Source organism: Salvia hispanica, chromosome 3 (assembly GCF_029641045.1).
Source record: "Salvia hispanica isolate PSC_SH4W2 chromosome 3, Shi_PSC_v1, whole genome shotgun sequence".
NCBI lineage: Eukaryota > Viridiplantae > Streptophyta > Magnoliopsida > Lamiales > Lamiaceae > Salvia > Salvia hispanica.
The window spans coordinates 34188653-34203374 of record NC_142694.1 but is presented as its reverse complement, the minus strand read 5'-3'; the positions used below and the strand labels follow the sequence as shown (position 1 = coordinate 34203374).

Sequence of the window (14722 nt, the reverse complement as noted above, 5' to 3'; positions counted from 1 at the left end):
TACTCTAACACCGTTTGCCAAGCAGTGCAATTTGAACCTGAAAGTTGTTGGTGCTCAATACTCAAAGGGAGATTCTGAAGAAGCTAAGCGACTCCAATATATAGATTAACTGAGGCAAATGCTTTACGGGGATAAGTATAGGCCGAACAACAATGTGCAAATGACATGGTGGTAACAGAAATTAGTTATGTTATTAGTAGTGGGATGTCCTGACCTGTGTATCCTTGCTGTTCATCTATTTTCTTTGACAAAACCCCCCTTTTGTTTGTTTATTAATGAATGTGTTTTGCTATTATACAACATTCTTACTTTAAGTCATTTACCTGACTATACTGTTGTTCCAGGGCACAACTCTGCACAATCTGTGTTTTTATCAATGAAAGTAATGCAAAAAAAAAAAAAAAAAATTGTTGTTTTATACTGATGGACTGTATTTTAATCAAAGCACACCCCGTAGTTTTGGGTTGTCATTCCTTCCCTTCAGTTGTGTGCCTACAGTTTTCAGCTGTAAGTACTTCTAATAAAGTTTTAACGTATCCTAAGAAGGAAATTACCACTGATTTGATTATGCTACTGGACATCCAATGCACAATGCATCAGATTCCAATTTTTGGAGGTATGGTGCCTGTCAAATATCTTCAGGTAATTATTATCCTCCTCAGCAACGATTTGGCTTTGAGAATTGTTATTTATTATCATTTGCCAAATTTAGAAACAGCAAATTACACCTGTGACTTTTTTAAGGATACTAATTATAATAGTTGTGTTAGTAATTACACTCATTTAATGTTATTTGCACCTCTAATAATGTAACTTTTAATATTCTTATATGAAAGTAATTAGAAGAAAACTTTTATAATAATTATAATAGTATTAATTAGAATGGTATTAATTAGTATATTAATTGTATGGCCTCTTTTGGTATGTACAATGAGGTAGACCATCTCAAGTAATTATTACTCAGTAATATCTAAGTCTGTAAAATTTTACTCTCATGTTCTCATCCACCTGTTAAGAACTTAATCTGATGACTCATTAGTGCGCCCTGATTCGTGGGGAGCGCGCTCCAGATTATTACCAAATTGCCTCGGTGCGCTCCTAACAACACGGGCTTTGCCTACAATGGACTCTGGGATGTTCTACCTGATGAGTTAAACACTTGAACCTTTTTGTGGATCATTATCACTTTTTTTGCATGTATCAACTGTTGCAATCTTTAGCTTTTCTGAGACCCTTATATTTTCCTATATGATTTTGGGACTAGAACTTGTCAACTATAGTGATGTTGCTAATGGGGCTATTTATAATCTATTTTCAGATGCTTTTTGGACAACAAAATCGTAAGAGCTGGTCACAAACTGACAGTGGTTTTGCTTATGGAAATGCTGAAAAAATCGTCTGCATTGTTGATCAGCCGTTGAATCCAAACCCCTAAGAAACCTGGAAAAAGCAGCAAAGCAGAAGACCCAAAGACAAGTTAAAGATACAAAACAAAGTTAAGTTGGTCAGTTTTTGGTAGTCAGATTCTAATAAATTTATAGTTCCAGGCCAATGGAATTAGTTATTTTAATTCAAAGAAAAGGAATCTTTCAGAATTAGTGGAAAAATTTTAAATTCACTATTCTTCCTGTTACATAAATTAATCATTTTATTTGAAAATTTATAAAATGACAAAAATAACCAGTTACATGTCATCTTGCATTTAAATGCAATTTTCCAAAAATAAAAAGAGAGTTAAAAAAGTAACTCCGGTTAAGCTAAATTTTGTAATAACCATGGTTAATTATTAACTCTAGTGAAGTATTTTTGTAGTATAAAAGTCCTGTGATAACCCTTCAATATTCACAACCTTCAATATCTCAGTATTCTCCTTTCTCTTTGAGAAAGTTTTTGATTTCTCCTCCCTTTCAATTTGGTGCTCTTCAAGGAAAGTTCACAAAGCAGGAGCTTTCAACTCTAGCTGATTGAAGTTCTCATCTTTACTGGTAATACTTCTTCTATTTTCTCATGTTTAAGTTTTGATTTTTATGTTGATCTTTTCATCTCTGGTGTTAAATTGTACTAATGTGTTAAATTGAGTAAGAGTTGATGTGTGTGTTTAATCATACAGATCCACTGCTTGCGGTTTTTTGTGCTATCATTTTGTTTTTTGTTTTTGCTTTCTAGGGTTTTGAACTGTTCTGCTTGCTGCTTTAGACGATTTCTGTTTTTCTAGGTCTGTGCTGTGATTAGGGATTTTATGCTGAAGAATTTACTAGGTTTGGAGTAATGTGCTTTATTGACTTGTGTGGTACAGGTTTTAATGTTCTTTGTATGTGCCTTTCGCGATGGATTGATGTTATAGTAATTGAATTTGGTGTGCTTGGAAAATGAAAATTCCGTTTCAGCTGGAGTGGTTCACATTCTTGTGTTCATGCATTGGTAGATGCATAAGAAACAGTTCTTATGAAATGAATTAGTCAAGGCTGAGAATTGAACTGTTTGAATTAGTCAATATAAGTTCGATTCATTAGTGGCACATGATCTGAGTCGATGAAATATTTAGTCACGTATAGAATCAATGTGTATTTGTGCAAGATAAACATTAATATAGATGCATTAGTTCCACGTAAAATTTGAACTGTTGAATTAGCTGTTATAATATAGATTATTCGCGCGCAAATTAGACAGTAGCGTGCATTAACTGATACTGACATGTGTTTAAAACGGTTTGCTGTTTTTGCAGCTGAGTATTTGTTTGTAACTAGTCAACTTCCAACACGTCTTCGAAAGGAGCTCGTGGTGAACTGGCATATAAATGTCGGGTGTAATTAATTAAATTAATGTATTCTAAACATAAAAAAGAATGCTCATCAGTTCACACATCGTACTAATTTCTTTTCAGAGTGCTCTAAAACAGTATCCAATTTTGTAATGATAAAACTTTCCCAACTTTCAATCTCTTTTTGGTTAATGACTAATCATTGTGTCATTATCAGTATTTCATTGTCACAGGAACTAGTTCTGTATTGACTATAAATGCATTAGTTGTGCGTAAAATTTGAACTGATGAATTAGCCGTTATAACAAGATTATTCGCGCGCAAATTAGGTAGTTGTGCACAAAATTAGCTGTTACCAACGTGTTTAAAATGGTTTGCTTTTTGGCCACTTTGCTGTTTAAATTTGTTAGCTGAGTACTTGTTTGAAACTTTCCAAATTCGATATGTGTTTGAAAGGAACTCTTGATGCACTGGCATTTATTCCCGTGTGTAATGAATTATATTTATGTAATCCAAACGTAAACAAAAATGCTCGTCAGTTCATTCATCGAACTATTCCTTTTCTGGGTGCCCTAAAATAGTATCCAATTTTGAAATGACAAAACTTCCCCCAACTTTTAGGCTCTGTTTGGTATGTGGAATTGGAATTGGAGGTTTCAATTCCATATCCAATGTTTGGTACCACAAAATATTTGGATTTGGAATTTAAATACAACTCCAATTCCTCCCAGTTCCACAATTTGCAAGTCCATATCAAAAGTAGAAAATTGGAATTCCATATACTTATATATTTGGGCAGTTTCATACACTACACACACTTCACACACACAATGCACACAAATTGCACACTCGCTTCATATCAATTCCTTGCAATTCAATTCCGTATAATATTTTTACCGAACAAAGGATTTGAAATTGAATTATAATGCCAGACGTTACTTGATTTGCTTGAGATATCGCAGTTTGCTGCTACTGTATATTTTTTCGTATCCTTTCTTGAGATCAAACTGATCTAACTGAAAATGGAAATTTGGAGAACTTTGGAATTCACACATCAGTTGCACTGAAGTATTAAGGATCTAATTTGCGCTTGTATGGCACTTTGTTTTGACTGGGTTGTTTAACATTTGATTCTACAATTAATATTTCTCATGTTTCAGCTCAACTTAATTTCTCTTCTCTTTCCATGTTGGTTGCTTCAGCTGCTGTCAGGTTATACTGAGTGCTCTTTCTGACCCTGTTTATATAATAAATATGGAGTCCAATAAAGATGAAGCAATCCGGGCAAAGTCAATTGCTGAGAGCATGATAGAGCAGATGGATTATCTCGGTGCAAAGAAGTTAGCGCTGAAAGCTCAATCTTTATATCCAGAGCTTTCTGGTATTACACAGCTGCTGTCAACATTGGATGTGTATCTATCTGGGGAGAAGATAGATGGGGAAGTAGATTGGTATCGAGTGCTATGTGTGAACCCTTCAGATGATCACGATACCATAAAAAAGCAGTTCAGGAAGCTTGCACTAAAGCTGCACCCTGATAAAAATTCTTCTGTTGGGGCCGATGGCGCATTTCAACTCATTTCAGAAGCCTGGAATTTGCTATCCGATGAAGAAAAGAGGGTGGCATATAACCAAAGGAGGGGATATGGGGGAGTCCAAAAGACTGTCCTAACACATACCGGTGGTCCATCAGCACCGAGCGGGGCATGGAATTCTGCACAAACTCGCCCAAGTCAACAGGATGTTCCATCAGCTTCACCCCGGAAAAGTAAAAAGAAAGTTCCAGGACACACTGGCGGTTCATCAGCTGCAGCACATACAGCTGGTCCTTCTAGTTCAACTTCTACCCGGCAGTCGCGGAGTAAAATTACAAAGAAGGCCAGGACCCAAAGATCCGATGCCTTTTGGACTGTCTGCCGTGGATGCAATGTCCATTTTGAGTATCTTAAGGTGTATGGCAACCTTACTCTTCTTTGTCGCAATTGTGATAAGCCGTTTACGGCTTTGGAGATAGCAACGCCGGTATTTTCCAAATCAGCCCAACCGATTCCTTGGGTTCGACGGGAGCAAGCTTGTGATCCTAATGGAAATGCTGCAGCTGCTGCAGAAGCAGGCCAAACCGGTCCTAGTTCTTTCGTGTATACGAACTATCAGCATGGACCTTTTCCTGAAACGGCTTATACTGGTCAAAATGCTTTTGATCTCAACAGAAATGCTGCAGCTGCTCAAAACCCAGGAGCAGGTCAGACCGGTCCCAGTTCTTTCGCGTATTCAAACTATCAACACGGACCTGCTCCTGATATGGCTTATACCGGTCAATATGCTTTTGATCTCAACAGAAATGCTGCAGCTGCTCAAAACCCAGGAGCAGGCCAAACCGGTCCTAGTTCTTTCGTGTATACGAACTATCAGCATGGACCTTTCCCTGAAACGGCTTATACTGGTCAAAATGCTTTTGATCTCAACAGAAATGCTGCAGCTGCTCAAAACCCAGGAGCAGGTCAGGCCGGTCCCAGTTCTTTCGCGTATTCAAACTATCAGCACGGACCCGCTCCTGAAATGGCTTATACCGGTCAAAATGCTTTTGATCTCAACAGAAATCCTGCAGCTGCTCAAAACCCAGGAGCAGGCCAAACCGCTCCTAGTTCTTTCGAGTATACAGACTATCAGCAAGGATTTCAGCCTTTTACCGGTCCTAGCTCCAATTCTTTCGTGTATACAAACTATCAGCCGGGACCAGAGGCGGATCCACGTTGGGGCATGGGGGGGCCTTGGGGCTAGTAACCTGGACGTCGAAGGCTCGAAACCTTCGCGGAACATTTGTTGTTTTGGAAAATCATTTGTTCATTAATTAGGTACATTAAATCATTTATCCGATCTTTATAGATAATTCATTAGCTAGTAAATGATTCATTTATGTTGAAGGATTGTCTTTTAATTTGTAGATAATTGGAATTTTCAAATAGTTATAAAATTGGGCACCTGCACACGCACTGCACATTCACATACACACACACACTGCATATTAATTACTACTATATCACTTTTACCGAACAAATGATTCAATTCCAAATCCTCAATTCCGTAGAGAGTGCTTTTGCTTGTGGAAATGCTGACAAAATTACCTGCATTGTTGATCAACTGTTGAATCCAAACCCCTAAGAAACCTGGAAAATGTAGCAAAGCAGACAATCAAACTACTTAAAGATCAAACAAGGTTAAGTACATCAATTCTTGATACTCAGATTTTGCATTATTTTCAAATGTGGATATGCTGAGTCTGAGGTTTTGTCATTCGTTCATTCATTTGTTGGTTTCCTATTTTTTTTCATTTGTATTTTTATGTGGAGGATATATAAGTCGAAGCTCTTGAGGGAAAATGGAAAACTGGCTTGATTTTGGAAGCTACTTATTATCTATTTGTGAAATGTTGTTGGTATTGACTTGTTCTTCTTCACTAGTCTGAATTGCTTTTTTTTTTTTTAATCAAGATGTGTCTAAATTTCATTTTATTTCACTTTTTTGTTTATGTAAACATAAAAGATACTGTGAGATAAAAAAATTACTCCTATAATGAAAAAAGAAGTCAAGGATTGATAATAGCTAAAGTTCAAGGTTATTTATACAAAAAAAAGTGTTAAAAAGAATAATTTTTTATGTGAACTGTGTTTCTCAATAAGAATACCATCATACTACTATATGATAGCTTTATCAAGGAATATTTTAATGTCCTTATAAATTTGAGTCAGTGAATAACACATGGGAATGGTTAGAGAAAAAAGAATACATATCTCAGCAAACAGAAATCCCATAAATCTGTATTTCATAGTATAAATTATATCCAAAATCTCCCAATTTCAGGGTACAATTTTCCAATGTAATTTGACCTACCTTTCAATTTTGTATAGTTAATCCAACTTCAACTAGAACAAAAAAATTCTGGGATGAGATTTAAATTGGTTAAATTAAGTATGTTGAATGCTAATGAGCTAATTATACCCTTCCTTCCTCTGTACACAACTCTCCCATTAGGGACCCATGCTTTAAGCCAATACGAGCTCCTCTTCCGCCTGCTGCTGCTCCGGCTCCACGAATAACTCAGCTCCACTGTAAGGTACAAGTATACGCTTTATCTCTTCCGCGTTAAGAGTCTCGTACTCCAAAAGTGCATTTGCAAGAGCATGTAACGCCTTCTCATGCTGCAACAAGTTTTTCACCAGATTCAACATTGCATAAACAAATGTAAAATCAAGTAATGGCCACTCAGCATAGTAATGGAATATGCATAAATCCTACTGTACTCCATCCGTCTTATTCAAAATGACACATTTTTCTTTTGGGGATGCACGTTTCCTAAACATCGCTCTCTATACTCTCTCCATTTAAACTCATAAAACAACATTGCATAAATTTTTGTTACGAATATGAAATGTTTCACTTAGAATGAGTTGGAAATAGTATACTTTTACAGTTTTGTGGCTGCTATTATATTTTAAGCATGAATACAAATGATGCTATATATATTATACTCCCTCTATCCCACTCTAAGTGGAGCTATTCTAATTTGGCACGGGTTTTTATACAGTTTTGTTTTGTGAGTTGAGTATAGAGAGAATAAAGTAGAGATGATGATGTTTCTATATTAGAAAGTGTGTCAATTAGAGTGGGGACATCTGAAGAAAAAAAATATGTCACTTAGAGTGGGACTAGGGAGTTTGTAAAAACTAAAAAAGAGTGACACTTGAAAAATACCATCTTTGTCCAAAGTTAGTCAATGAGTCAATAATTTTTCTCAACCAAGTTAAATGAGTCGTTAATCTCTCTTACTTTATTCTCATTTTACTTATCTACTTTATTCACTCTCATACTTTATTCTCTCTACACTTAACACCGCTATCTTGAGTCTCATGCAGAAAAAAAAACATGTCCTGCAATGTAAGCTAACCTTTTTCAGCAGGGCTTTTACACGATTATAAGCCTCCCGCAATAGTTTGACAACCTGAGAAACCGAAGGAAAATTTAATATGGAAATACTGTACTATATAGCTTACTAAATGCAATGCAAGAGATAACATAACAGAAGCATACTTCTGCGTCAATACGAGATTGCATTTCTGAACTAGGTCTTTCCTTAATATGAACTGGTCCAATTTCATCACTCATCCCACAACTTGATACCTAGGAAAAAAGAAGAAAAAGGACGGTTTTACTCTTGTCAGAACTGTATATCACATAAAAATAAATTGTAAGAAAATCAGATTTTCCTTTGCAAGTGAAGATGAGAAATATTGCATCCAAATGTGTACATTTCACAGCCTAGGTAATGTGTTATGGGAAATACCATATACTGAGCAAGCTTGGTCGCTGTGTTGAGATCACTACTCGCTCCGGTAGTCACATGCTCCTTGCCAAAGATAAGCTCTTCTGCCACTCTTCCCCCCATACAAACATCAAGACGCGCCAGCAGTTGCTTCTTGCTGATTGAAGTCTCGTCGTTAGAAGGAAGCTGGGTGACCATGCCCAAAGCAGATCCCCGTGGCATAATTGTTGCTTTGTGGATTGGATGTGCACCTTCGGTGTTCAAGGCAACGATAGCATGGCCACTCTCATGATATGCAGTAAGCTGAAATCAACTAGGTAAATTAGACAACTAACATAAAAAACAGCACAGAGAGATCATTTATCCAATTGTAAGCTGTATCCAAAAAATTATATAGTGAAATCCCTAGCATCGCCCCGAGGTGTAGATGCATATTGTATCGAACTAGGTAAACAATTCATGTGATTATTTCGATTATGGTTGTGATTACTTGTGCTTATTTCCCAACAGAACCTTCATGTTTGGTGCATAAAGAAATTTATTCAGCATATAGAGAAAAAAGATCATATGTTGGGTTTACCAACGATAAGTGTACAATTAATTAAAAACAAGATGGGCCGATGGGGAAGGTAATAAACATAAGAATTTCAGTGAGAACGCACACACTACCAAATGATCACAAAGAAAATAAAGAACACATGAAAGAGATAAGTAAAACCTTCTTCGAATCTTCTGATAGAAACATCGTCTTCCTTTCAGTTCCCATCATTATCCTGTCTTTGGCAAACTCTAACTGTGCTGCATTCAACTTCTCTGCACCTTCCACGGCAGCTTTAATGGCTGCAATATTAACCAAATTGGCAAGATCTGTTGACCAGAAAGGACTTGAGTTAGGTCTCGTAACCATAATTTTGTAAGGAAAATATGGCATATATCCTACTAGATGTCCTTTTCTTATGTTTTTGTCGATTAAAATAATCATGAAATGATCTATAGAGAACCCCAAGACACCTTGAGCAAAATTGGTTGAGTATTGTTGATTTTAGACGTATCATAAATTTAAAGGAGAAATAACACTGAAATATAATAATATTTGGTATATGCTTTTGGGCTATATATCCGCATTTAAATCATCATTAATTTAACAAATATTGAAAAACAACTGACTGCAACTTGCCTGCTCCATTAAATCCTGGAGTACCACGTGCAATTGAGTTTACATCAACATCATTCCCCAAAGGTTTATCTTGTAAATAGAGCTCCAATATCTCTTCACGACCCCGGAGATCTGGGCTAGGAACGACAATCTAGAAACAGATCTTCTAGATCAGATTCAATTCAAGGCATGAAAACACTTGAATAACAGAACAAAAGCAAGAAATTTTTTTAAAGACAAAAGTAGGCCCAACATAGCCAAATAAGGAAATAAACTTGTTATATAGTTTCCTTAGTAGTAAAAAAAATGCTATATCCTTTAGTCAGACATCCTTCTTTTATTTAGTCGAGTGCTGCCTATATCTTCAGATACTATTCTCTTGGAAAAGTTGAAACTATTAGCAAGTTGGCAACACCAGATGTTTGCTGGGAAATCAACGCACAAGTAATCACGAATATAACAGCTATGTATGGACATTATAGCGAGCCTTAATCCTAGTAAGAATAGGAATCATATTGGGCCTAAAACACATGTATGGATCGCCATGATCATGTACTGATTCACTTTGTTTCAGGCCGAAAATGTTGGTATGTCTACAACCGGTAAATTTGTTCCAGCATTGTCATAATTTTCAACTAATTTCAGACTATAATACTTGGAGAAATACTACTTAGGCACAATAGATAATGATGGACCGATTCCAGTATCAACCAATGTCTAATAAGTGAAAATATACTTACATGCCTGTCAAATCTACCAGGTCTTGTTAAAGCTGGATCAAGTATGTCAGGCAAATTGGTCGCCGCCATAACAATAATCCCCTGTAAGAAGTTCATATTGCGATCCCATTAGAAAGCGTTTGACACGCTTGGAAAGTATGATTCTTCTTTATGTGAATTTACCTCATTCTGTTCAAATCCATCCATTTCTACGAGTAATTGATGCAGTGTTTTTTTTGTATGACCTTCCCACTGCTTGCGGGTAGACCCAACAGCATCAATCTCATCAATGAATACGATGCATGGAGCCTAAATGCATAAACAAACTCAGATAACTGAGGATATAAAAACGATAATACACTTCATGATATAAACTTGAAAGAAATAACCAAGTACTCCCTCCTTCCAACATTACTTGAGTATTCCATCTATTCTCTCTCCTACTTTCCTCTCATTTCTCTCTCTTATTTTATTTTCTCACCTACTTGATTCTCTCTCAACTTAACTCACTATTCACTAAATACCACTTTCTTAAATCCCCTGCCCAAAAGAAACGCCTGAAGTAAGGTGGGGGCAGAGGTCCATCTATTCTACAAAAAAAAGATTTATGTTCACACTGAAATAAATTCAAGATCCATAGTCATCATGAATTCAAAACTATAATTCAACCATTCTGTCTATTCAAGATGATATTGATTCTTGAACGAGAAAAATAAGATTAATCCACAAAATAATAATTAACCAAAATATGTGTCATGGAGAAATGACAAAATCTATCTACCGATGAGTGTAGTTTTAGCAAAAAAATCTGAGCCACAGAGAAAACAATTCTCCATTATGTTTATTAAGGACCAAACCTTGTCGCCATCTAGCATAATTCATCAACATAAACAACTTAGTGATGTTCAATGACCAGAATGAACAGGAAGAATAAGCACTGTACCTTCTTCTTGGCTGCCTGAAACAGGGATCTTACGCGGCGAGCACCAACACCCACAAACCTATCATGGGAAAAAGATTGGTAAATTTTCTACCCAAGTATCGGGATATCTGATATTGAAAATTCTTAAAATCTTGGACATACAAAATCCAGTATCACTGCTAGCCAATTAGAAACTGAAAATATTAAAAACTTGCTTAGATCATTAGCCTTGTGGCTATAAAGATGAATCTGCACAGTACTATTAATCATTATGTTATCGTGAGAAAGAAAATAAATCCAACTGCTTTCACAAGCCCTTACATTTCTTCAAACTCAGAGCCTGCTCGGTAAAAGAAAGGTACCCCGGCCTCTCCAGCTATAGCCTTCAAGTTACAGAAAACACAATAATTAGAAAAGAATAATATCAGTCATACTCAGGGGCCTTCACTGGGAGGGCACTTTTTGTTGCTTGGTACGAGGACGATTCGAAGAGTAAACAGATATTTCATCACGATATAGACTGGCATACCTTGGCAAGTAGAGTTTTCCCAGTTCCAGGAGATCCGGTCAGAAGAATTCCCTGAAATTCAAATGCCTCTTACAGGACTGAGCGATGAAAATGAGATTGAAAAGATAATTCCTTTTTTTTCAAACGACAAACCTTAGGTAATTTCCCTCCTAATCGAGTGAACTTTGAAGGGTTTCTTAGATACTCCACAACTTCCTCGAGCTCTTCTTTAGCCTCATCACAGCCTTTAACGTCTTTAAATGTCTTAACATTCTGCCACAGTACTTTTTAAAAGTTATATTGTGCTTTATATCAAATAAAAAGCAGTTGTACACTTGTCAAATAAACCATTCAGCTAACCAACTAAAGTAAAAACACGAGCTTCAATGCAATATTTTATCAAACAAACAATTCACTTATGATAATGTGCTACGAAAAAATTGAACAGCCGAAGCCACATGAAAGTAATTGATCTAGAAAGACTTACTTTTTCTGGCATTATTTCTTTATTCAAATCTTTTGGGGCATACGAGGAACTAGAACCGACTCCAGGAGTTCCAATCCCACCTAAGCCGCCAATATACTTCTGAAGTGCAGCTGCACCCATTATCCTTAATAAACACAAATATGTCAGTGTCCGAGGAATAAGAGTAAGATGAATATCTAAGTTCTACACTTTATCATATCGACCTTTTCATCCAACAAAGTGAACCAGAAACAAGCAATGACATCAGAAGACATCAATTCGAATTTCGTATTGAAGTGCAAGTAAAGTTCATACCAGACAAGACCAACAGCAACAGTGAACACAATAGTTGATATAACTTCTTGTGCAAAACGGGATGATCTGCTTGACATTTTCGAGTCCACCTGCAGTTCAAAAGAAGGTGTTAAGAGTTAAAAAAAAGGGTGCATAGTTGAAATATGAAAGTATAGAATATTCAAACATTCTATGATTCTAATAACTGATCCCTGCATTTTTGGAAGATCTCTTTCTGACGTACCACCATAACATGTAACGGCTGTTTGTCGGACACCCCAGGGTTAGCGAAAGGCTCATCCTCATTCTCTGATGCTCGCTGTTTTAGCTCTTGCAACTATGAAAAATATTCAATAGTTAGTCCAAGACACTAGAATTGTGTGCAAAATACAATGTTACAAGGGACATTCTACAAACTACAAAGAATTGTGTTTGTTTAGCAACAATGAACTTCAAATCGTTCGCTAAACTTTTTAGATCTTTTAGTCCGAAAAATACATTCCACATACAAACAAGATAATGAATTGGCACATGCTTCCCCATAAAAACCCAACTTCAATCAACATTAATTGTTCCTGTCTCCTGATCCTACTGTATCTTGGCATTCTCCCCAATTAACTAAAACATCCATGTGGAGAAGAATATGCGATTGTTTCCTAATTCAAACTATTTAGAAAGGAACGAGCAATGACGAAAACTATCTTGGCCACTCTAAATGATATATTATGTGCTACAAAGTTAAAGACGCGTACCAGAAAAGGAAGACTAGAAGGTTTTCCAGATTGCTCATCGGGCAAGTACTCAGCGATCGCATCAGTGGAAACTAGTGCTCGGAGATACTCAGCTACTCCTCTGCTGTCTACCGCATGCGCCCTCTGTTCAAAACGCTGGATGACAGCCTCCGGACTACAGAAACAAGAATAGACGACATTGTTCAACTCACATTACATATGATTTCACAGCTGTTAGTATATCATAAACAATTTTGGCAACCTGTGCTTATTGAGCTCCACTAAAAGAGCGCTCTGTTTAGCAGCATCCTTGGGATTGGAATCAGCCTCTGCAATCAACCTCTCCAACTGCTTCTCCTTCCTCCAAAACGGCCACCAGCTGAACCAATCCGAATACAGAAGCTTCTCGAACCCCTCTCTCAGCCTCGCAAAAATCCCGACCAGAAGAACAACAATCGGCAGCCTTCTTCCATTCTTCACATCGCCGGCCGCTTCTCCGGAATCACTACCACTAGTCGATTCGGTTGAATTTTCGGAATTCAAGGCGCAGAAGGAGCGATGCCGCAAGAATTTTGACCTGAGGGGGGAGGATGATTTGGCGGAGCTGCCGATTGATCTTTTGGGGAAATGAAAAAGTTGAGGGGAGAGGCAGAGGAGGAGAGGGTTTGATTGGGGGATTGAGTGCTTGCAGATGATAGAGGCCTGAAGTGATATTGACATTGACATTGTTGGTGCTTGAAAGATTCAAAGAGTGGATTTTTTGGAGATTTGGCGTAGAAATTGAGGGTTAGGACGATGAAGCATGCGCAGGAAAGTGTGGCGTGTGCATTGTATCTTCCTCACTCTCACAAGATTCGAATCGGAACAACGAGAGAGGAGATGAGAGGGTGAGGGTCAGCATATCACCATGCTAATGGAGTACTATTGTGACTTGGGAAATTCATACAAAACGATACTATCATTAATGGAGTAGTTTAAGTTACTTTCAAAAACTATTTCATTCAGAAATTTAATGATGATTATTCAGATAATAGGATAAAGATGAAAATAATTTAATTATTTTAATTTATTTCATGTGGAAAAAGAAAAGGTGTATAGAAACAAGTTGGATGCTCCGATTTTCGGATGTAAGAAAATTTCATAATTATATAAGTTATCAAAATGATTAAGTGCAATTCATGTTTCTCCTCCTAAAATGAAGAGTGAAAGGAAGAATCTATTCGGTGAGGAACATGGATTTTCATTTAAATTACGGTTGGTCAAAGACCGATATTTCTTCTCGTGTAAGTTCAATAGCAACAGGAGGAATATGCCCAATCAGAACTTGCATCAAGTTGTCTAGTTGGTGAGACAATAAATTACCAAGGATTGATAAGACGTTTCTTCCCTAATAAATTGAATAGCAAAAAAGAGGAATATGTTTGATGAAGAGGTTGCGCCTAATTAGCTAGTTAGTGTGACAATAGCTTATCAGGCGTGATAAGATGTTTCTCCTCTAAGCGTGTTCACTATGAAAGAATTGAACAGTTCTTGGTTCAATTGGGGAAATTATGGTGTTCACCTTCACTAATTAATTATTGGGGACTTACAATTGAAGTAGGGTCCGTATTCTTCATGCCAATTGAGGAAGAATTGAAATCTTGCCTAATAGGTAAGATTAGATTGTGCATTGAAAAGTGCAATAAGAAATGAACTTGGTTTTACACATATGCCCCGCTTTTCCACCTTTCCACTTGAAGAGATGAATTTGTCAATCCATATTTCTATTAAGTCAAATTCTTTAGTATAATATTTGGGCCAATTCTAGTACTAAACAAGGGGAATATAATTATATATGTGGCCAAT

General features: G+C 36.7%; 2 protein-coding genes across 3 annotated transcripts; one reads left to right on the top strand and one right to left on the bottom strand.

The window, feature by feature from the left end:
* The first annotated feature begins 121 nt into the window (after positions 1-121).
* Positions 122-5685, top strand: LOC148930619 (uncharacterized). 2 transcript variants are annotated; one of them, XM_089067809.1, is made up of 2 exons: positions 122-1495; positions 3974-5685. In XM_089067809.1, exon 2 carries the CDS (start codon positions 4016-4018, stop codon positions 5540-5542), a length of 1527 nt encoding a protein of 508 aa, XP_088923935.1. In that variant the 5' UTR covers positions 122-1495; positions 3974-4015; the 3' UTR covers positions 5543-5685. The 2 variants fall into 2 exon arrangements, with proteins under 2 accessions (XP_088923935.1, XP_088923934.1); XM_089067808.1 differs by having other exon boundaries at positions 122-1985; positions 3964-5685.
* Positions 5686-6553: 868 nt separating this feature from the next.
* Positions 6554-13834, bottom strand: LOC125215286 (ATP-dependent zinc metalloprotease FTSH 11, chloroplastic/mitochondrial-like). Its single transcript, XM_048116660.2, has 17 exons — positions 13140-13834; positions 12899-13052; positions 12391-12483; positions 12168-12256; positions 11874-11997; positions 11540-11659; positions 11408-11458; positions 11200-11261; positions 10900-10957; positions 10140-10265; positions 9978-10058; positions 9259-9388; positions 8800-8948; positions 8103-8384; positions 7850-7939; positions 7707-7760; positions 6554-6960 (listed from the first exon to the last, which is right to left on the bottom strand). Exons 1-17 carry the CDS (start codon positions 13601-13603, stop codon positions 6805-6807), a joined length of 2283 nt encoding a protein of 760 aa, XP_047972617.1. The 5' UTR covers positions 13604-13834; the 3' UTR covers positions 6554-6804.
* Positions 13835-14722: the final 888 nt, after the last annotated feature.